Source organism: Acomys minous (assembly GCF_964271855.1).
Source record: "Acomys minous genome assembly, chromosome: 16".
Classification (NCBI taxonomy): domain Eukaryota; kingdom Metazoa; phylum Chordata; class Mammalia; order Rodentia; family Muridae; genus Acomys; species Acomys minous.
This window is the reverse complement of record NC_140498.1, coordinates 50,641,065-50,665,467: the sequence shown is the minus strand read 5'-3', so window position 1 is coordinate 50,665,467 and position 24,403 is coordinate 50,641,065. Positions and strand designations below refer to the sequence as shown.

Sequence of the window (24,403 nt, the reverse complement as noted above, 5' to 3'; positions counted from 1 at the left end):
CTTGGGGTGGTTATGTTAATCTGTTGAATACTATTATTTTTATTTAGTAGGCATCAAGCAGCAGTTTTGTGTTTATCATGGTTGTTTAGCTGCACCCTTGGCCTCTGTCCCTGGGTAACTTGTGACATTGTTCCCACCACTGTGCCAGCCCCTACCCTAGGTAGAGAACCATTGGTCTAGACATTCCTGCTATTATGACATATCTTGTTCTAGACCTTAATCATCCCTGTTCTCATTTCAACAAATGTTGCTGAGTCAGCTTTCCATCACAGTAACAAAGCCCCTGAGAAAACAGCTCCGAGGATGAAATGTTTGCTTTGGCTCAGCACTGGAGCTGTCAGTTTATGCTCTATTGGCCCACTGACTCTGGGTCCATGGTCAGGTGGAGTGTCATGGTGAGGAATGTGTGTGGTAATGCAGACTGGGACACACCAAAGCAGATGGGAGGCTGAGAGCTGGGGGAGGGGGAGGGATACACATCCTCCTGAGGGTGTACCCAGGGACCTACTTCCTTTGAGTATGTCCCACTTTCTAGGTTTCTGCCACCTCCCAGTAATTCTCAACTATCAATCAATCAAATTATGAATCCATTAACTTAGTAGTTCATTGAGGAGGCCAGAGTCCCCAAGATCTAAGCACTCTCGAAAAGCCATGGGGAACCTTCAGGCCCATGGGTCTTCAAGGGGCACTTCTGATATAAGCCGTAATAGAGCAAGAGGTTTCCTGTACTATGTCTTTGTTAGATTTTTTTGAACACCTGTCATTTTTTTCTTCTTTGAGTACTTATTTTTTTGAGTTTTAAAACACTCCAAATATGTAATTTTCACCAATATATTATTTAAAACAACTTCTCCTTTCTAGAGAAGTGTGTGCCTGTCACAGATTGTATTTGAACTTGTCATGTGACAGATAGGAAACTTGGAGAAGAGGAGAGGGTTTGACCTCAGGATTTTAGGTGAGCTGTTTCCACAGTGTGGCATTATTTGGGCAATCCCCTCACATTTCCTCCTCTTCGGTCATTCCGAGTCTGAAATGGGCATGGGGATAACCGAATGAGTAGTTGCCAGGATCAAATGAGTTGATAAACAAAGACAATGGAAGCATAAAACTGTATGTAATTTGAATATGGCAGCACATATCTGTAATTCTACTAGAGAAATAGAGGCAGGATGATGAGGACTTCAAGTTAGTCTCAGTTACATAGTAAATTTGATTCTATTTTGGGCTACATGAAGTCCTGTCTCAAAGAGATCCCACAAAGAAACAAAACTCTCTCTCTCTCTCTCTCTCTCTCTCTCTCTCTCTCTCTCTCTCTCTCTCTTTCTCTCTCTCTCTCCATCTATCCATATGCAAGTGTGTGTGTGTGTGTGTGTGTGTGTGTGTGTGTGTGTGTTTCTCAAAGTGTTTAGCAACATTTGAGCAATCACTATAATAGCCCAATTTGAAAAGAACAGGAGAAATACCTCTTCAAAGGACTAGGTTTTTAAAAAATTATGAAACAAACACTAAATTCTTATAAGTTTCTTTGACAGGTCAAATATTACTGGATAAGTACATGCAGAAATATGACGTAGAAGAAAGTTAAAAAAATTATTATGTTGTTTTATACTGTGAATGATGATCAGCTCAGGGAATATCACCATAGGGTTAGGCATGAAAATAATGCTTGATTTTCTATTCCTGGGCTGCAATGTCAAGGCAGTAATTAAGAAACAAGGGATTTGAGCCTGTGACACTTTCCCAGTTCTCCTTGCTTTTGTGAGACCCTCTGTGCCATTATCAAGCGCTCCCACCCTTGTCTCTGAATTTCTTTCATTGTGCATATAGCACTAGTTCTGTCTACAGTTCAGGTATTTCTTTACAGCCAAAAGTTTCCACAATGGTGTAATCAAGGAGGCATAGAAGCTAATTAACTATGGTTGGGTTTTGATTCCCATTCAACTTTCTAATACAGGCTTTAACAATGAGGTTTTGTAACACTGTGTGGGAGGGTTCTTCCTGTATTCTCATGTACCTGTGTGTGCATATAAAAATGTGAAGGCCGTTACATGTGGAAAGCCGCCCTAGCACGGGGTGGAAGGTCTCAACCCGAATGCTGAAGTCATCAGCCACCTTTAGAAGGAGCACATAGACCTCTGGGGTTGGAGGCAGGATCTGTGGGCTGCATTCTGCCTGCCAACCATTGCTCTCGCGAGTTATTTCTCTCTGGTCCCTGTTCTCCCAGTAAAATAAGCATGTTGGGTGGAAGACAGTCTCCTCTGCAGCTCAGCTGTTCTCTCCCCTGTCCACTCAGTCCTGGATTCCCTTCTGATCTATCTCTAGCTGAGTGCAGGCAAACTAGTGTGTTCAGTCACAAACTGTGCGAATTTATAACCATTGTGATAAAACACGTGACCAGAACAACTTAAAAAGGGGTATTTTTATTCTGTTATTTATGGTTTTCGAGGACTGCCTGTGGCTGTTTGGCGGGGAGCAAGGTGAGAGGTCACAATGGAGGAGCTGGTGAAGAGCTGTGCCCATAGCAATTTGTCTTTGTCCTGATGTGATCTCATGAGGAGGGGTCATTGTGATGGAGTCTGAACAGTAGGTAAAAGGGAGGATGGGCTAGGCTGGCTTTCTGTGGGTGTTTTGAGAGGTGGTCTGATTGGTGCAGTGTTCAGTGGAATTTGACTGATAGTGAATTTGTTTGTATGCGTGTGTGCCTTTGTATGTGAATGTGTTTTGCTTTTGGGTGTTTGGTTTTTATTTCCTTGTTGATGTGTGTATATCTGGGAGAGCATATATTTTGTTTTGGTTTGTTCTATGCTTGGAAATTTTATTTTCACTCTACTTTTAAATTTTTTACATTTGTTTGGGTAGCTTTGCCACCAGAGATGTGTGGTCCAAGGGGTGGGTTGACAGTAGGGCCCAGCCCAGTGCCCATCCTCACCTATGAGGCGCTCCGGGCGCAGTACGCCATCTTGAGGACTATTGGCCAGGGGGCCTGTGCCCAGGTGAAGCTGGCCCAGCACCGCCTCACCGGCTCTGAGGTAGCGATAAAAGTCCTGCGGAAAGGGCGAAAACAGGCCTTCCCAGCTAGGTCCGAAGTGGAGATAATGAAGAGGATGAACCATCCCAACATTGTCTCATTGCTCCAGGTCATTGAAACCAAAGAGAGTATCTTTCTGATCCTGGAACTGGCTGACGGACGCGAGCTGTTGGACTGGATCCAACAAGTTGGCTACCTGCAGGAAGGTGTGGCTCGGAAAATATTCAAGCAGATCGTATATGCCATGTGCTATTGCCACGACCTAGGCATCGTTCATAGAGACCTCAAACCAGATAACATCATGGTGGATGCCACAGGCAAAGTCAAAATCATAGATTTCGGCGTGGGTGCCTTAGTCAAGCCGGGCAAGAAGCTTTCTGGGTTCTGTGGTGCCTTACAATTTGGTGCTCCCGAATGTTTCCTGCACCAACCCTATGATGGCACCAAAGTGGACACATGGAACATGGGTATTCTTCTATACTTTATGGTGACTGGGACCCTGCCATTTGAAGGTACCACTTTTCAAGAGCTAGGGAGCCAAGTTTTGCTAGGACAGTATGATGTTCCCTCATACCTCTCGCAAGAACTGCAGGACATTATCCGATGCTTATTAACTGTAAATCCTACAGAGAGACCAACAGTAAAGGACATTATGGAGCACCCTTGGCTTAGGCAAGGAGATGAGGGCTCACCAAACCATTGCGATGATATGGATCCTAGGAGCCTGGACCCTGCAATCATGGCAGCCATGGTGGATATGGGATTTGACACAAGTGACATCTGGAAATCTTTACTTCATAGGTTGTTCAATGAACCCATGGCAACTTACAGCCTATTGAAACGCCAGGCACGCCAGCAGGATGACTCCATCAGCCAAGCCGAGTCAGTACAACCAGGATTAACACCTTTCCCCACTCCCACAGATCCGGCTGACTTCCCTGGGCATCAAAAGAGGGCAGCTGATAAGCCAGCCTTTCAAGTCCTTGCATCCTCGAAAAGTGACTCTCCAGAGGACAGCCATCAGGTAGGGAAGAGGCTGAAAAGAAGTGCTGTCCTGCCTGTACTTCCCCGCCATTGCCTAGAGAAGAGGACACCCATACTTGATGTTGTCAGGGTTCCCACAGAGACACAGCACAGTGGGACTGCAGACACAGTCCAAGGTGTGTGCAGGGTCTGGAAGAGGTGGAAGAAGAGGATTAGGGCCAATTTACTACAGCTCTGCTGCTGCCTGCCACCCAAGAGGAAAAGAGTGGTACCCCAAAGGGAGGGATTGCAGGAAGAGACACGAGGTCAGAGGCCAGCCAGGAGGTACTGAAGCCCTGTAAATTATGAAGTCACAGTGTTGGGCTCATTCTTGAGCAGACTCACACAGCTGCTGAGAGGGACCCATGCAGGACATCCCGAGGCCAGGATGAAGGCAGAAGAGAGGCAGCAAAGGGCGCAGGAGTCTTCAGGTGGATCCTATTCAGCAGAGATGTAGGCATGACAGTAGCCTTCCAAAGCATCCTGGCTACAGGCCTGCAAGAGAGCTCCCCAAATCTACTTTTCCCTCTTTTACAATAAACTTTATCATATAGACTGCTCACTCAGCTTAGAATAAAGTTTATGGGGACAGAATGTCATATAATGATAGAGACATGGATAAGTGATGTGTTTATAAGGTAAAGTTTGCCAATAACCCTCAGAACCTTAAAAAAAAAAAGGCAAAGGAACACCTGAGAGCCAGAAAGGAAGCCACTGTCTTTGTGACCTGTTATCCTCAAGGGGGTCAGCTTCACACCCCATTTCCCTGGTGACACCAATTTTAGGAAAAGGAACCATAATTGCCCCTTATATCAAAAAGCCGGGCGTGGTGGCACACGCCTTTAATCCCAGCACTCGGGAGGCAGAGGCAGGCGGATTGCTGTGAGTTCGAGGCCAGCCTGGTCTACAAAGAGAGTCCAGGACAGCCAAGGCTACACAGAGAAACCCTGTCTCACAAAAACCAATAAATAAATAAATAAATAAAAAATAATAAAAAATTAAAATACCACAAGAGAGTGGGTGGAGAAAGCAGTGTTATTTAGAGGTTCATTACAGGAAAGCTATCTCTTTGTGGACAAGAATAGAATCTGGGTTCTACCTTGGCCCTGGGCAAAGATAACATTCTAATCTGCCCAAAGCATATATTTAATGAAACCTGAACCAAAAGGCATGCTAACCCTTTCTATGTGTTCTCTGGATGCCACCCAGTGTCCCGAGCATGCTCTCACTGATCCTGTCCATTGTTCTCCTGGGCCCAATCGTCTCCTCTCACCATTTTCCATGCTGCCAAGCTGCCTGGACTGTTTTTCTTTCAAACTGTAATAACATGGTTTGTAAGCTTCTGGATTGGTTTTCGTATCATGGCATCCAGAAGGGAGCTCCCCTGTCCAATAACGTGCCAATTATATGGGTTATGTTGTGGTTTTGCTCTTGGTACCCTCGTTTCCCCACACTAAATTTGCTCCAATTGTCTGAGCAGATGGTCTTACGTCACAGAGGCCCTTGGAAATGTGTTAATTTCTCTGACTCCTACCGTGTGTCCAGAGCACTACCTGACCTGCCACTAACACCTCTGGGGTACAAGGCAGGGCTGCAAGCATCTGCATAAGAAGGGACCTGGCCTGAGTGAGGCTTGGGAACAGGTGATGTGGCTCCAGGAAGCATCGGGGATTCAGGATCAAACCAGCTGCCTGCATTCACACTAAAGGAACTGGATGGAGAAAAGTGTGCCTGTGTGGTAAGGTGACTGTGCCTTTTCTGTCCACTGCACCTTGTGCTTGCTTCTGTCAAACTCATTTGCAGTAAAGACTGTATACGGCCAATACATTTTTAAAAACTTCTACTACCATGATGAGGTACAGGTGATCCTTGACTGTTGGTGGGTTAGATTCCAATAAACCTATAAATTGAAAATATCAGGGTAACCACCTACCCCCCCCAAGCGTGTATGTTTTCTGAAGTGTCTGCATCTGAAGAATAGTGTCAGATGTGAGGCCTCAGCTTCTACCTTATTTGAGACAGCATCTCTGGTTTTCCTATTGTGTAAGTCAGGCTAGCTGGCCTCCCAGTTTAGGGGCCTTTAGTTGTCTCTGCTGCCCACTCAGCACAGGAGGTCTGGAACCACAGACATGCACGCTACTGTCCCAGCTCTTTTTACAGAGTTTGGAGCTTGGGTTGCATGGTGTTGCTCTAGGACAGGGGCTGCTTTGCCCACCGAGCCACCTCATTGCTCCTCTGTTTTCTTTGAGACAGGTTGTCATCGTATCCCAGGTCTGCACTGAACTCTTGACGTAGCTGAAAGTGACCTTGGGCTTCTACGCCCTCTCTCTAGTTGACAGTCTGGAAGTCAGGGGTTCGTGCCTGCCAGGACACTACTGTACCAATAAAGCTACATCCCCAGTTACTGCTCCCAAACTGCACGGCTACCAATCAGCATGGTAAGATAGGATCATGGATTAGGGTGGAGAAAAGTGCAGGAGAAAAATGGAGTGTTCCTTGTAACTGTGGATTGCTTTTGCTCCATTGTGAGCTGCGAAGTGGAGAAATCCTAAACCACAGTGAGCTGGAGACTGTTGGAAGACCATTTTTCTCCATTGACATACCAGGTACAAAAAAAATCAGCCACTGAACAACTAAAATTATCAGGAACAGTAGCAGCAACAACAACCGACAACAGAAGTCACTGAGGGGGTAATTTACAAGCCATAGGACCCGAGATATTTGATCCCCTGCAGCCATGTAAAACTGGGCACTGGCTGAGAGATGAATTCGGGAGCTCACTGGCAGTTCAAAACCTCCCACACCTCAATCCCAGAGACACACAGACACACAGACACACAGACACACAGACACAGATAGACACAGACACATACAGACACATGAAGCCCTCTCCTGACTTCTGCAGTCACCTGTGCGCACGTACACACAGACACACAGACACACACACACACACACACACACACACACACACACACACACACACGAATAGAAAGAAAAGAAAGACTCACAAAACTGATTCTAGATTCCACCAAAAATCTCTGAATAGAAGGCAAATATTCTAGGTTCCCCAGAGCCTAGATTGGAGCACCATACATCTTATTATTTATTTATTTATTTATTTATTTATTTATTTATTTATTGGCTTGTTTGTTTGTTCTTTGAAGTTTTCAGACATGAACACAACCATGTATTTTGATTTTTTAAATTTTCATTGTCCATTGAAGGCATTACAACACAGGGTTTGATACCTGTGTGCATGGTAAAAGCGCTGCTACACTGAAGCCACACTACACCCATCAAGAGCACCGCAAATCTCTGCTGGAAGTCTTTACATCATATGACTATGGAGAAAGGAGACTAGCAGATGGAAGCACAGAGGGTTTCTCAGTGGAAATGTTAAGGAAGACATAGAGCCCTGTGCCTCACCAATGGGGCTGAGTCAGAGGAAAAAAGGAATTATGTTAAAATCGCAAGAGATTTAAGGAGAATGTTTGAAGGTTTGGTGGTCTCTAAGCCCAGTCCATCCCTCTTCGGCTCACGTTGTGATGTGTGTTTTCTCCATCCTGGGTACCAAGCCACAGGCCCATCTTCCAGACAATGTTGTTAGCACTCTTACAACCTCCATCCTATGCATCATGGAGGGAAGAGATCCAAAAACAAATATTCATTCTACCACTAACTTAACCAGCTTTCTGGGCCTTCAGTTCATCTGTAGAGGCTGTGAAATCATATATAATGTCGGTTTACACCTTCAGAACCCTGAATAAACTCAACACATGAGAAGACAAGACTGTGAAGCGCCCCCAACTGGTGAGCTGGTAGAACGGATACTGTAGTTCAGGGACTTGAATCGAAGCAAAGGGAACAAGAGCTACCCTCCAAAAGAGGACAAAGGGTTGCCCTGTATTGGTTCAGTGTTTTCCATTGCCCTCTGCTGCCATAATGACATGAGACTTGCAAGCTGGAATTTGAATTTATATGTGTAGAGTGATGTGTGTGTGTGTGTGTGTGTGTGTGTGTGTGTGTGTGTGTGTGTGTGTGTATACACACATGTGGGTGTATTGTGTATTCATGTGTGGAGGCATATGTATGTATTCATACAATACATATATAGGAGTTTTCCCAAAGTGGCCTTATAAACAGAAAAGGACAAGGAAACATCCCCCTCCTATCCAGAATGAAGCAGATCCATTGTGGATCTGGGTTTTCTAAACACTAATGAGAAGTGAGAAACAGTATCTTAACTGTCTCCCCTATGTCTGGAAAAATTACAGTCCATAGCAGACGCGTTGTCGTGAGTCCACTCCTCTCGTTTATTATTATTCTGTGACCTCTCACTTTATTGAGTTATCTGACAATTCCGTTTAGCTACAAATGACTAGTAGTAACAAAATAATTCCAATTTACCCACATGCTAAATTTGCTTGGACCAGAGGTCTAGTTCTGTGCAGTGGTGTTCTTTGGCTGTGGAAGAGGCCAGCCTTGTTTGCAGAGTCGCTTCAGCTGTCCTGGCATGTGTACCTGGTCTGCCCACTCCTTTGAGATGCTGGCAATCAGTTACTTGCACATTGTCAGAGTTTCGTTGGATGCTGCGATAAGAACCCGATGACCAAAAGCAACTTTAGGAACCAAGGGTCTACTTCATGTTACCCTTGGAGCTGTCACTGAGGGGGGACCACGGCAAACTCAAGCAGGAACCTGATGCAGAAACAATGGAGGAATGCCACTCACTGGCTTTCTTTATGACTTACAGTCAGCTAGCTTTCTTTTACAGCCCAATATCACTAGCTTAGGGATGTTGCTGCCCACAGTGGGGCTAGGCCGTCCAGCACCAAGTGATGATGGACACAGTGCCCCACAGCCATGCCCATGGGACAATCTGCTGTAGGCAGTTCCCCAGAGGAGGATCTCCTCTCATAACTTAAGGCTATGTCAAGTTGACACTGATAACAAGGATACTCATAAGTAAATTCTTCAGCATATTTTCATTTGCATCTGCATGATTTTGCTCTTTTTGAAAGTTATATTTCACAGTTTTCTCTGTTGCCTAGGACAAGGGCTGTTTCAGGGTGGCTAGCAATAAATGTTGTAGCATGAATAAAACCATGAAGCACTGTGTCATTGTCACCTTGTGAGCTCATGTGAACGTTAACAAGCTTGAACTTGACTGCACTTTTTACTTATTGTCAGATGTTACTGATGACTTGGAATTTACCCAAAAACTATACCCATTCCATTTAGAAACATGCCACTCAAGTAAAAATTGGCAAAAGTTAAAATGCATAAAAACAATGCATAAAAAGCTTTCCCATAATGAGCAATCTCTGTCATACGTGGCTGCTATCCTTCCGGCCTTTCGCATTATCCAGTCCTTTAACAATGAGTATCAGTAGTTCTGAGCACTTATCTCTCTAGCTACAGCAGCAGAGGAAAGCAGACAAGCTCCTCCATCCAGAGCTGACATTTTAATTGGTGGGAAGGTCGTAAAAGTGCACAAATGAACAAAATCCCAGCCCAAGAGAGCATGGGAATGCTAAAACGTGTGCGTTGTGAACTTTAAGTCCTGTACTGTTTAGTAACGGTCTACGCACAGGCATCAGCATGCAACCAGCTTCCCCTCCCTCCCTCCCTTCCTCCCTCCCTCCCTCCCTCCCTCCCTCCGTCTGTCTCTGTCTCTGTGCCTCTGTCTCTCTCTCACCTTCACTCCCTCCTGCCACACAACATTGTAAGCAAGTACATAAACTTGAAGCTTGGATGCTCTGCTCTGCCTCTGCCACCCAGCGGCAGCTTCTCCCCCCGCCCCCCCTGCCCCCCACCAGGAGAGTACAGAGGAAGTTTTTTTCTGCTAGGATAGCAGACAAGATAAGCATTCTCAGTGTTCAGGCTCATCAAGGTCCCTTTGATCTGCCCTTCAGGGCGGTTTTATGATTTCCACACACCCTGTGTGGCGTGTTTCCCACAAAGAGCCAGAGAAATCTTATGAAAACACAAGGCTCACCACATTATACTCCTGCTTAGAGCACTTTGAAGGCTCTCCGTACCTCTTAGGCTCAAATGGAACTCTCTGACACGGCTTTCAAGGCAATTCTGGACCGTTTTAATATTGTTTGCAAGTCTGCTTTCACTTATTAAGTGTCCCATCTGCTGTGGTTTGACTGTGAAAAGTCCCCCTAACTCGAGGGCATGCACACTTTGGTTCCTACTTGATGGTGCTTTTTAAAAAGCTGTGGCACCTCTAACAGGTGGGGCCAAGCCAGAAAAAGTAGGTCGAAGGGAGGAGGAAATTCTGAGGGCTGTAACTTAGTTCCATCTCCTGCCTGAGTTTTCTCTGCTTCCTGGTTAGACTGTACCTTCTTGAGTTTGACTTCTGTTGCTGAGATAAAGCACTCTGATGAGAAGACACTTAGGACAGAAAATGGTTTATTTCATCTTACACATCGTAGTACAGGGAAGTCAGGGCAGGAACTCAGGCAAGAACTTGAAGCAGAAACCACAGGAGCTAGCACACCCACAGGCTCATGCTTCCGCAGTCCAGGACTGCTTGCCCTGGGAATGGTGCCACCCAAAGTGGGCTGTGCCATCCTATATCAAGATAATTTCATACAGATAGGCTCATAAGCCCATCTGACCTGGGCAATCCCTCAATTGAGAGTCTCTTCTCATGTGACTCTAGATGGTGCTAAGTTGACAGTTAAGGATAACTAGGACAGTGACCTTGTAGTAAGCTGTGTCTTTTCTGCTCTTGATGGGCTTCTAAACCATAGGCCAAAATAGCCATCTCCTCTCCTAAGATGTTCTTGTCACAGAGGTCAGAAAATTAACTAATATACCGTGTAGCATCTTTGCTCTCATTGCTTTTCCTTCCCAGCATACTTTCAGGGTTCTGTAAAGCCCATTTCTTCTCTTCGCTAAGCATTTTACTTACCTAATGTTAAGTAACTGCACTCCCATGCTTTATTATTTCATTCTGTTTTAATTTATTTGAAAAGGCACTAATCCCTTTATATTTTCTTTTTCTATTTGTCTTCTATTTCTCTTCGGGATAATATGAGGTTTTGGATAGTCAGATCTCATTCACTGCACATCCTTACTTAGTACCCAGTATAGATCTTGGCATGTAGTAGGTAATCATTAAGTAGATATGAGTCAAATAGATGAACCATGTCGTATTTTTTTCCCACCACAGAATCGAGGCTAATTGTATGTGTCAAACGGGGCTCACTGGGCAATGCCTAGGTAGCTGGCTAACCATTATTTCAGGGTGTGCCTGTGAGTCTTTCTGGGAGAAATTAGAGTGCAAATGGATGGAGACACCAACAAAAAAATTAATGTGAGTGGGCCCAAATATAGCCAAGAGTGAAGAGGGGAAGGATAGGACATGTTTTTGTCTCACTCTTTGAGCTGGTACTTTATTTAATCTTTTGAACCTGCTTTTATTGATTCTCAAGCCACCAGCTTCATCTTGAAACGCACACCGTTGAGTGTCCAGTTCTTCGGGCGTTGGAACCTACCAGCAGCTTTTCTGTTTGCAGGGGAAACCAATACCTTACAATAAACGTTCTGATAGTTGTCTTTCACACATGTAGTATATACTGTGTGTTATATAGTATATATTTTTCACATTGTATTTATTTATGCATTTGTATGCCATACTTATTAATACTATTTATTCTTCTCTGGGGAACTGTGACTAACCTATCAGGTTCTCTTTGAGAAACACAGGCTGCTTTAGTCCCAGCTAAGGGTTTGCAGGAGCTACTGCAAATAGAAGTTGGAGAAAGCCCACTAACAACTCACAGGGAGTTTGGTTCCTGGGGTTGCAAGCATTCAGCTCCTCTAGCCTGAGTGACACTTCTTCCCTCCCAGTCTAGTCAAAGCTATTGATCTCCAAGTGTGGCTCAGGTTTCACAGTCCCAGAGGCAGCTGTAATTAACCACCAGAGCCTTGAAAAGCTTTCCTGAGCTAAGCTGGAGTGAGCAACATTTGTAAACAGCAGTTAGCTGGAAGAAAGGGTAAAATTGCACGTGTGGTCCTATTTTCTGTCAAATGTGTTTTGAGGTTCAAAGGGATTATATTAAAATGAATATCCCAGGGCTCTTCATTGTATCTGCCAGAGAGAGAGAGAGAGAGAGAGAGAGAGAGAGAGAGAGAGAGAGAGAGAGAGAGGAGAGAGGAGAGAGGAGAGAGAGAGGAGAGAGAAAGGGGAGAGGTAGAGAGAGAGAGAGAACGAGAGAATGAGAATGCTTTCAGTAGAGCGGTGGGTACCCCTCTCTATAAAGTAAGGCAAGAATGTTGAAAGAACAAAATAAACATATAGTGAGGCTCATTTCTCATCTGTCAGCTATGTGCATGTAGGGAACTGGAGAGGCAGTCTACAGAAGACAGTGCATCTAACTCTCATGGTGTTTACAGGGTAGACATGGAAAGACCTGCTTTCTCATTGGGCCTGAATAGAATCCCAGAGGCAAAGTAAAGCTTAAAGTTCATCCATCCATCCACCCATCCATCCATCCATCCATTCACCCATCCACCCATCCATCCATCCACCCATCCATCCATCCATCCATCAAAGCACTATTTCTAATTCTCTCTGTGTGTGCATGCATGTGCACATACATGTGGAGACTAGAGGATAACATCAGGTCAGATATTTTCCTCAGTTCCTGTCCACTTTATTTTTTGAGATAGCATCTCACTGAACCTGGAGCTCACCAACTTCCTGTCTCTGCTTCCCAGGGTTGGGCTTACAGGTAGGTACTACCACATCCATCTATTTATATGGGCTCTGGGGATGTGAACTCAGGTGCTAATGCTTGCACAGCAAGCACTCTACTGCCTGAGACACATCCCCAGCCTAAGAACTTCTTGTTACTTTCCTTGTGGCAAATATCTGTCAAAGATGGCTTGAGAGAGGTCTCTTTGGCACATGGTCTGATGATAAGGTTCATCATGCAGAGGTGAGGCACCAGACAGGAGACACAATCTCTCAAACACTTCTTCTGCGTTATCTAAGATGTATCAGCAGTTTATCAGAGAAGCACCAAACTGAATGTCCAGGATTCCAACATTGAGTCAAAGAGAGAAATCCTCTTGAAAACACTTTCGCATGGCAACCCCACCCCCCACAGGGACTGATGCTGTTCAACTGGAGCAGTTCCAGGGGATTACAGTTAACTTTTCTCTTCTTTCCATACACTTTCATCCTGGAAATATTGGGTCATGATATTTTCCAAGGGGAAAAAAAAGGTCAAGAGTTACCAACTTTTAAAAAGCCAGGAACGGCAGGTCTCAGGTTCCTTTTGGAAATCAATAAGCAGTTGATTTCGTTTGTCCTGTTGGATCCACTGAGCGCAACTTTCCAATTTCCCCCTTTCAACCTGTCTCCTCATCTAGGCTGGCAAGACAGCAGACTCTTCCTGGGCCTTTTGTCTCCTAAAAAAAATTAAAGTGCAGTGTTGGTTGATGCTCAGAGTTAGGACTGTCAGGTTCCTGGTGGGGATTTGTCCTTGATTACCCGCTGGCTCAGAGACGCCATGTTCTTTTGAGTGACACTGACCAAGGGCAGAGATGATCTCTGGTCAACACAGGCGGCAGGGAAGAAAGTCATTCATATGCATTTTCAATACAAAGCTGAAATGAAGGTGAACGTTTTCTCTTGCATATTTTATGATGTGTGTCTTCGTCAACTTTTGTATTTGCAAAGACAAAGGAAATTAATATTCATTTGGATCTAGAGAAAAGAAGAGGGGGAAGATGAATTCTCTGCTTTGCTTTGGACTCGTCAGTTGCTGCCCTGTGTCTCGGTGGTGTTGGCTGTTTCTTAACAATTAAACTTTATTATACAACCCAACTAGCTTACACAAGAAGGAAGAAAGGTTAAAGGGACAAAAGAGTGAACCTTCTGGTATCCGTTCCAAGGGACGGGTCCTTAGGTGTCTGTCTCTCTGGCCCATGTGCTGGTCCAGCCTGTTTGCTGCTCCACAGGAGCTCCAGCCCGGTCTGAACCTGTTGTTCTTTCCTCCCCACCTGCCTGAGTCACGTGGGAAGGGCGGTCTCCTTCTCCAGTTGAGCGTCAATTAGAAAAACAATAGTCCAGGGATTCCCAGGTCTGCTTCCTGAATTCCAGGCCCAGGATGGCTCCACTCAGTCTGTCACAAGGTATTCATGGGGTGTCCCAAGGGTAAAGCCTGCCAAGATTGCTTCCACCTGTGACAAAGCTTAATCTTTCCCACAAGGTGGTGGTGGGCAGGAGCTGCTGCTTCAGCCTTTCACTCAGCCAGACCTGAGCTCTGGCTTGGTTGTTGATGTGCTGGGCCACAGGGGTTTGAAGCCAACTTGTGAAAAACATGGAATAACAACACCTTCTCATAGTACTGCAGGAAGACATCAACAGTCACCTCAGGGTATCGGGTGAAAGAAATATCATGAACCTCCATGTGTGCAAATAGCTTCTCAATTTGCTTCTTGGGGTGTGAAGGGAGAGCAGACACATCTGGTGGGAAAAGGGTGAGAGAAATGTTTTTCATTTAAACAGACTGGTTTGGAAGACAGAGGGAGTTATAAACTTTAAAGTACCTCCCTATCTTGGTCTTAACTGAGAATGCTTTTGTATATACAGGCATACAGATAGATGCACAACAGACACATGCACACAAAGACATAGACACACAAATACATAATGCAGACACAGGAAGATCACACACACACACACACACACACACACACACACACACACACACACAAGATATATGCTCTGAAAGATCCCCAAAGGGAGACCCTCACTCAAGCCTCGGGATGGCGCGCACCCAAAGACACACAAACGACCGTCTTGCTGTAAACACACGAGGTAGTTTATTGGCAGAGCTCCGGGTCTACACGTATCTCACGCAGGAGACAGAGGGGTCAACCCAGAAGCCCAGGGGTTAGGGGTTTATATGGGCAAGGGTCGGGGGGGGGGGGGGAGTGGGAAGTTTTGGCACAGCCACACACGATTGGTTGTTTCAAACATTTGAACATCAGCAAATTGCATAGGCAGATCTGGGGTAAGCTCAGACTTAATCACATGGGTACAGTCCTTGGTTCCTGTCTTTCTTGGAACCTGAGGGTAGATGTTTATCTGAGCTAACGACACATCTGGTTAAACTCAAACCTGGAACATTGTGTGCGGGCCTCAAGGGGGGGGATTAAGCAGACACCATAAGATCAGATGAGGGGTCTTGGCTCATTACTCACTCGACCATGTCCGTTACCTGTTTCTCTCAGGAATTTGTCCTTGTGTATTCTCCCTATCTTTTATGGCCAGCCAGTCCCTGGAACACTCAGTAGGCCTTTGTCTCCTATCTCCGCATTCTTTGTGACTTATCATCTGGGACCTTGGGCTAGCATACCTGTCGACCTGCACTTATGAGTTAGAGAGCTCTGCTGTTCTGGTTGCTTTAATGCTAATTAAAAATTTTCCCTTTCAGCTCATGTACGTGCAGGCAGACATGTTCCAGACACACAAATGGACACACAAACTATATGTACATGTACAGATACACAAGTACAAGAGGTGCAGACACAAACACACACGCCTGCCTGTGCACACCTCTACTGTATTCTCTTCATGGCTTCCAGCTGAATGTACTTGAGTTTGGGCTTCTGTCTTACAGTGGAGTGTGGTCTTCAGGAGAAATTGGTCTTGCTTATTTCTGCATGATCAATGGCTATGCTGGGTCTAGAAATTACAGTTCAGTGGGTGAATGAACATGCTCATTCTATTTTAAAAAAAGCATTTGTTGAGAATCTAATCTGCCCTGGCTATGTTTTGAAGAGGTGTTGCATGAACCTTTGGCCTAGCTCATGTCAGAGCGTCAAGGGATGGGAGCACATACTACTTATGTTGAAATAGCTTCATATGTAAGAAGGTAGTCAACAGTATTAAGGAAATCAAACGCGGGAATATTGTGCATTGGAAGAGCCATGGGTGTGGTACCAACTCAAAGAGGAATGATCAGCAAAGGCCTCAGTAGAAAGATGCTGATTTGAACAAAGAGGAGGGAGCCATACGGAGTGTGGAGACCAGTGTTTCAGTCAGAGGGAACAGGTGTGCCAAGGCCCTGAGGCCAGAGCAGGTCTAGCATGTGAAACACAGCAAACGTCAGCAGGTACAGCTGGGACTGAGGGAACACATTTTGAGTTATTCTTGCCAAGGAGGTCTTGGGGGTGAGGTAGGGGAGGAAACTGGCTGTGTGAATCCTTGTAGGATGTTGTGTAGGCTGAGGTTACTGCACTAAGTGAAGTAGGGCCTGGGGGGTTTGAGGAGATGCACAGCATGCTATTGTGCCTTCATCTTTCCCAGGCCATGTTAGCTTGAAGGTGCAGAAAGGACTGCCAGAGAATGAAACAGAGTGGATGAGCAACTGGACCAGTCGTAAATGCATGCCTTCGGGGAGGTGAGGTCAGGCAGTCTTTACTTCCCCTTTGACATAAAGAACAAGATTTGAAAAATAGTCCTGAGTAGAGGCCACCAATGAAGTGTATTTTAAAGTTAGGCTAGCATCAGACAAAGGTCAGCATTTCTAGATGTGCACAAAAAGCCTGGCTGGGCTGTGGGAAGGTTTACTCTTAGTGATTCCTCTCTCTGTCTCTGTCTGTCTGTGTCTCTCTTTGTCTGTCTGTCTGTCTCTCTCTCTCTCTCTTTGTCTGTCTGTCTGTCTGTCTCTGTCTCTGTGTCTCTGTGTTTGTCTCTGTCTGTCTCTGTCTCTCTCTGTGTGTCTTACACACACAAACACACACATGCACACATGTGTTCACACAAACTGTGGCATGACAAAGCTCTAACAAAGCTTTGCCTTGGATGCCTGGGATTCAATTCCAGCTTTAGCTTTCCCCAAAACTTGACCAAACCTCTCTTGATCTTGGGGAAGCTACTGATGACTCTGTTACCTCACAAGGCCATGTGAGAAACAAATACTTTACCAAAAGTGTTCCAGATTCTTTTTTAATCCTATAAATTTGCAGAAGGAATTTTTTTTTTAAAGATTGAACACAATGATTTATTTCTTTATCTTTTGTAATTCTATATACAGACTGGGCCTAGAGCATCATGCATTTTAAGGCACCCCTAACCCTGCTAGAGCCACATTTCTCATGTTTGAACATTTAAAGAGAAGAACATAAGAGTCCAGATTCTTTTTGATTATTTGTGTTTTGATTTGTGTAGCCTTGGCTGTCCTGGACTCACTTTGCAGACCAGGCTGGCCTCGAACTCACAGCGATCCACCTGCCTCTGCCTCCCGAGTGCTGGAATTAAAGGTATGCACCACCATACTCGGCTGATTATTATTATTTTTTTTTTTGAGGCAGTGTCTCACCACATAGCCCAGGCTGGACTTAAACTCACATCTCTACCTCCAAACTGCGAGAACTCTGGGTGTGCCTCATCATGGGTCATGATTTTTGATAATCTCTCAAGTGTCTGACAACAAAGCCAGTTTGAGTCACACTGACCCATCCTATGTGGAGCAAGCTCTGTAAATGCAAAGAGGTTCTCAGATGTGAGCCTCACGCTACCATCCTCTTCACTAATCTTGAACGCCAGGTGTGGGAGTAGCATTAGTGGTCACCTTGACACAGCCCCGAATCACTCTGAGAGGGTCTCAATGAAGGGTTGCCTACATTGGTTGCCTTGGGGGACTGTCTGTTGGGGCATTGCCTTGAGTGATTTGATGTGGGAAGGCACAGTACACTGTAGGCAGTACTGTTCTCTAGGCTGGGTGTCCTGAGCTCTGTAAGAGTGGAGGAGCACAGGCAAGCAAGCATGTGTGCATTCATCCTCTGTCTGCTCTTGATGTAGTACTATGTGACCAGTTACTTTAAGCTCCTCCCACCCCGACTTCCTTACAGTAATGTACTGTAATGTGAAATTGTGGGCGAAAATAAACCCTTTCTCTCTTACGTTTCCTTTTTGTTTTGTTGTTGCTGTTTAATCAGGATATTTTATCACAGCAACAGAAATGAAACTGGAGCACATAGCAGGACTGAGCTCTAGAGTCAGCTGGAATTAGGAAGGCTGGCTCCGTGTGTTTGACACATGTCGTGTACCCAGGTCTTAAAGCTTAGAAGGGACATTTGGTTTAATAGTCTGCTCTCCATCTATGAATTCTTAATAAACTTTTAAGTCATATTCGTACATTTCTGTTGTGAACTATGCCTGGCTAATAATCTAATTGTCCCAGATAGAAGTTGGGAGACATTACTGTAGGACTTCTGTCGATGATGCAGTAACTGCCCCACGCTGCCTCACCTGGCTGTTGTCCACTGCAGCCATGGCAGCCTCAGGCAGCCTGCTGTCTCCTGCAGCTGCAGCAGTTGCTGTGGAGGCCCACTGCCCCACCCCAGCCAGCTGTAGTGACCTGCTGCTGCCATCCCTACCACAGATAATCAAGGGTTGCCTGATGCATTGCCCCCCAAGAGCTATGTCTAGTTCTTGAGCAGAGGGCCACTAAAACTTCAGTGGCATGGCATGCTGTCAGCCCCTCCTTCCCACCTCAGGGCTCTCCTTTGTTCTGGGGCTGTGGAGACAGGAGGGGACAAAATGGCAGCACCTCCTCTTCTGTCTCTGTCAGCTATTCATGCTGCAGGGAAAGGCTTCCTTGCCATGGACTCTTTGTAAATTTTGTGCTTTGTAGACTTTTTCCCTCAAGGACAAAGTGACCAGACCACTGCCTGAGAAAGCTCAGGACGCCCAGCTCCTCCCCTAGACCTCTGTAACTGTCATTTTCAGTCCCTCAGTAGGACTCATTCCCAATTATGCTAATTTGAGATGAAAAAAATCTTAACAAAACCCTACTAATCCCTGATCAGGACAACTGACCAATCCCTGAATAGGAAAACCTATCAGTCCCCCAACTCCCAAAACTCAGGACTTGAAATCCTCACTCTGGAAATCCAGCCCTAGAAAGCTCTGCCACCTAAGCTCTGTGCCTATATAAAGCTGTGCCTGCCCAGCTCCATTCTGCCTTCTTCTGGGAGCAGAGGCAGCCACTCCTGGATTTGTCCTTCCCCTCCTGGATTCGTCCTTCTTATAAATCTCTTTAGGAGATTTACCACCTGGTGGGACTCCATCATCGGAGGAAGAAGAAAAGAAAAAAAAAAAAGAGAGAGAAGATGACAGAGAAGGAGCAGAGCTCAGGCTCCTATGCTCCCCAGTTGATCAGAGGTTGATGTAACCCTCCCTGGGAGCTGCACCGCCTCTGCAGAGGATGCCTACTCTCAGAGCTGTGCAGTTCCTGGGCTTCTGAGTCCTGGGATACTCTTCCATCTGAGTCCCAGGAAGGTCAACCAAAACACAACATTTGCTGCCATGACTTGGGACATGCCCTTCCCTTGGGACAGAGCTGGGATACCTTCCTAGGCCTCAAGAGTTGTGGGTTTTCTGGACCTCTTCCTACCAGATCAGGAAGGCCAATAAACCAACAACAATTACAACAAAGTTAGCTGACAACTGGACTTTTTTTTTTATCTGTCATGGCACTTGATAGAGTTATAAAGCATGTTCCTATAGTTTAGCTCTCTAATTTTTGCTACATCAGCCTTGTAATAAGGATATTTTTATACCTAGTATTCAGATGGAGAAATTAAGCTGGAGAATACTTGAGCAACACACTCAAAAAAAATCAGGAAACAAGATGATGGGGGGAGCTTAGAGCCTTGCACCTTTAGCAAGAAGTTGGCTCAATGGCTTATGTATTCTTGTGTGCTTCTGTGTTTGACTCTTCAGGAAATGAGCCTGAGAATTAGCATTTTAAATGTATTCCCCGTGATTAACAAATAATCAAGTAAATTTGGAAATTTTTAGTGTACAGTAATTACCAAACTCATCAGTTCCCACCTTGACTGGAATTTGTTTTTTTTTTTAAATAATAAAAAAATAAACACCTTCAGCTTGGTGTGGATGGGAGGTAGAGGCAGAAAAGTATGGGTCTGAGGCAGTGTGGGGGCTGTACAGTAAGTCTGCACGAGTCTAAGCTACATAGTAAGACTGTCTCATTACACCAATGCAGCTCAGTAAAAAAAAAAAAAAAAAGCACTGTCTCTCATGCAAAATGCCCTGGATTCAATTTCCAGCACTGCCATCTTCAGAATCAAAGGATCTAGTCCAGGAATTATCACTCCCAAGGAACAAAAAAGTTTAAATATATTACACCTGACACTGTTCGCTCAGATACACAAAGTAAACCTTTTCTCATATAGATTCACAGTGTGCTCCTGGATCACTGGCCTCTGGAGAGTCCCTGTATTTACCTCAAAACAACAACACAGTTAAACCACAGAAGTTATGATATTCAGGAGTAAAGAGTTGGGGTTGTGATGTCTGTGGAAGACTGTCTGTCTAGAATCAGAAATCCTACCCCTTTTGGGAAACTTGGAACCAAGACAAGGGTCTTAGCCCTACTCTTACTGTATATTGATATCCCTGAAGACGGACACTGTATAAGGAGAAATAGGTTGATTTAGCTCACAGTCCTGGGAGCTCAAGGGCTAGGTCCTTCTGTCAGTCTGGTTCTGATTGCGACCTTATGGCAGATGACATTATAGTGACAGGAATGTGTGTATATGAGTTAACACAGACAGATTGAGATCCAGAATGCGAGCAACTCCATGTTAGGTCTTTCATATCAGCCCTTCCAGTGGAATTAATCAGGCCTTCTGGAGAACAGAATTTCCTCCTGTTTTTCTCACTGAGACAGGGTTTCTCTGTGTAGCCCTGGATGTCTTTGAACTCACTCTGTAGACTAGGCTCACCTTGAACTCAGAAATCAGCCTGCCTCTGCCTCCTGAGTACTGGGATCAAAGAAGTACACCATTCCTGGCTTAACATAATCACTTCTCATTCAGCTTTACTGCTTAAAGGCCCCACACTCTTTGCCAGCATCATTCTGAGGACCACACCCTTTGCCATCATCATGCTGAGGACCACACCCTTTGCCAGAATCATGCCAAGGACCAAGATCTGAGCACATAAAATTATAAAATGGATTCCCACATTTCTGTTTTGAGCTACACCTTGCAAATAATTTAATTGTCCCAGATGTATATTAGGAGACATTACAACCAAGCAGCAAAAGTTATCTGATTTTGAAGACCCCAGTTGATGCTTCTTTTTTATTTCTGAAATAATTCTGGGGTACTAAGTAGCCCAAGCTGGCCTTGAAGTCACTTTGTGGCTTGGCCTAACTTTGAACTCTCAGCCCCTGGAATGCTGGGCCTACAGATGTGAAGCCTCAGTACAGCTCTCCCAAACTGACTCTTATAAAGCAGAAGAGGGATCTAGGCCCTCCTTCTGCTCCTCCATTGCTCTAGGTAGGAGCAATCTAGAGAATAACCAATTGTGTTACAGGCAGATTTGCCTCCACAAGGGAAGAGCAACGGCAAAGTCTGCATGCAAGCACCAGGGCAAAGCTTCTAAAGCCCTCACCCACACAGGAACAGATTGGGGAATAAGCTAAAATAGAGATTCTTTTTTGTAAGATTCTGGGGAGGGGAGCAGCACGCTGAAGGTGGTGCTGATACCAAAGGCCCAAGAATCATTGAGAATTCTCTGTACTCATAAAATCACTGCTGCTGTAGTTGCCATCACATGACCTGTGCAAGACAGAAGAGCTCTAAACCCTGATGGTCTATGGACAGTTGATGGCTTCTAGAGAAGGCAGATTCAGTTTTCTTTAAGGGTGTAGACTCTGGCATGTGTGTATATATATAATTTTATGTATATATGTATATCTATATATGTATACATATATACATTCCTACACACACACACACACACACACACACACACATATATATATATATATGTTGAAGTTATTTTTATAAAACTGTGTTTCTCTTAGCTTCACTCTTAACACAGCTATCACAAAAAAATAATTGAGACTCTTATATTTGTTTATAAAGCTTTATAACAGCTTTATAAATCTTGAGCAGTTTAAGTCTGTTCCAAACCCTCCATGTTATTCTGACTCCATCTTTGCCAAAATCCATAAGTTTCTTGCTTTTTTAGTTCTTTGCTCCACCTGAGTTTTCGTCATCTCTCCTGCACCTCTGCTAAATCCTGTACTTCTTTTTCTAACTCCTCCTCCTCTACCTGGCAGGAAGTCCAACCCTATTTTCTCCCTGTTCAGCGATTGGCTATAAACTGCTTTATTAGCATACCAGGTAACAATTGGGGAACAGTGAACAGTGTTTATATAACATTGAGAAGAAGACTCTCAGAACAAAGCTTGCAACAATATATGGGGGGGTACAGAGATCAGCATTTGATTTACATGATAACCTTGTGCCAACATACATATATGCATGCATACATTCGTACATGCATGCATATATACATACATACACACATATGCCATACAGTTAAGAGAGAGATGCGAGGGAATCTGAGAAAAGTTAGGGGAAAGAGTGGGGATGAATATGATCAAAATTGATTGTACAAAATCCTCATGAAATTAATGTAAATATTATATTTAAAAAAGAGAGAGGTCTTAAAACATTATGCTTTAACATGAGTGATGAGTTCCTAACAATGAATGAATGGTATGAGGCATTGAAATATTATTGTTGGCCAGATAATTCCTCAACATAGTTAAAAAAATATGCAGGTGCATGTGGGTGCATGAGTGTGAGTGCATAAGCCTGTGGAAATCAGAGGTTGACATCAGGTGTTTTCCTCAATTGCTGTCTACCATACATAAAAATAGTGTTTATCTTTAATGTATTCACTTTGCATCTTGATTGTAGTCATGTCCCTCAGCTCCTCCTGGTCCTACCCTCCCTGCCTCTTCCTCCTCCCCCTCCCTTAGTCCTCAGAGAGGGAGAGCCCTCCTCCACTATGACCTGACCCCAGCCTACCAAGATTCATCTGGACTGCCTGCATCTTCATCCTGGGCAGTCTGGCAAGCCCACTCCACCAAGGAGAAGTGATCAGTGAGTGGGCAACAGAGTCTATGTCAGAGGCAACTTTTACTCCCCATATTATGGGAGTCACTTGGAGACCAGGCTGCCTATTGACTACATCTGAGCAGGGGGTCCTTGGTTGGTATATTGGTCTGCGCAGGTCCCCCTTGGCCCAGATTTGCTGGTTCTGTTTTTCTCCTTGTGGAACTCCTATCCCCTTCAGGTCCTTCTATCCCCCAACTCTTCCATAAGACTCCCTGTCCTCTGCTCCAAAGCTGGGCTGTGAGTCTCAGCATCTGCTTCAATTTCTTGCTGGGTGGAGGATTTCAGAGGACAACGATGGTAGGCTCCTGTCCTGTTCCCTCACTTTAGCCACATCCAGTGTCTGTTGTGTTTGCCCTTCTGAATGAGAATTAAGCACACCCCCCCCCAGGGACCTCCTTGTTATTTAGCTTCTTTAGAGCTGTAGATTGTAGTATGATTTTCTTGTATTACATGTATAATATCTGCTTATAAGTGAGTATATACCATGCCTATCTTTCTGGGCCTGGGTTACCTCCATTAGGATGGTTGTTTCTAGTTCTATCCATTTGCCAGATAATTTCAAGATTTCTTTGTTTTTAATAGCTGAGTAGTATTTCATTGTGTAAATGTACCACAGTTTCTGTACCCATCTGCAGAGGGACATCTATGCTGTTTCCAGATTCTGGCTATTATGAATAAGGCTGCTAGGAACATAGTTGAGCAAATGTCCTTGTTGTGTGGTGGGGCATCTTTTGGGTATATACCCAGGAGTGGTATGATTGGGTCTTTAGGTAGAACTATTCCAAATTTTCTGAGAAAGTGCCAGGTTGATTTCCGAAGTGGTTGTACAAGTTTGCACTCCCACCAGCAATGGAGGAGTGTTCCCCTTTCTCCACATCTTCCTCAGCATGTGCTGTCACTTGAGATTTTGATTTTAGCCATTCTGGTAGGTGTAAGGTAGAATCTCAGAGTCAGATTTGCATTTCCTGATGACTGAGGAAGTTGAGCATTTTATTAAGTGTTTCTCTGCCATTTTTTGTTCCTCTGTTGTGAAGTCTCTGTCTAGCTCTGATCCCCATTTATTAATTGTATTATTTGGTTTGTTGGTGTTTAATTTCTTGAGTTTTTTATATATTTTGGATATTATCCTTTTGTCAGATGTAGGCTTGGTGAAGAACATTTTCATTTTTTAGGCTGTCATTTTGTGTTGCTGACAGTGTCCTTTGCCTTATAAAAGATTTTCAGTTTTACTAGGTCCCATTTGTTAACTGTCAATCTTAGAGCCTGAACTACTGGTAATCTGTTCAGGAAGTTGTCTCCTGGACAATGAGCTCAAGGCTCTTCCCCACTTTTTCTCCTAACATATTTAGTGTCTGGTTTTATGTTGATGTC

The 24,403-nt window shown here is 44.6% G+C and overlaps 1 protein-coding gene and 1 long non-coding RNA gene across 9 annotated transcripts in view; both read left to right on the top strand.

Moving 5' to 3' along the window:
• The window catches only part of LOC311587068, a 74,937-nt gene that overhangs the window by 14,944 nt on the left and 35,590 nt on the right, over positions 1-24,403 (top strand). The gene's annotated exons all lie outside the window — the stretch shown is intronic.
• Positions 257-24,403, top strand: part of LOC311587066 (sperm motility kinase 2B-like) — an 85,921-nt gene continuing 61,774 nt past the window's right edge. For 2 of the 7 annotated variants that reach the window (XM_084763504.1, XM_084763506.1), the window contains exons 1-3: positions 2,609-4,052; positions 5,532-5,794; positions 6,305-6,489. In XM_084763504.1, coding sequence (XP_084619630.1) covers positions 2,715-4,052; positions 5,532-5,660 — 1,467 coding nt within the window. In that variant the 5' untranslated portion in view covers positions 2,609-2,714 and the 3' untranslated portion in view covers positions 5,661-5,794; positions 6,305-6,489. Of the gene's footprint in view, positions 396-2,608; positions 4,553-5,531; positions 5,795-6,304; positions 6,490-24,403 lie in introns of those variants that run through there. The other 5 variants (XM_084763505.1, XM_084763503.1, XM_084763502.1 and 2 more) reach the window with 4 other exon arrangements.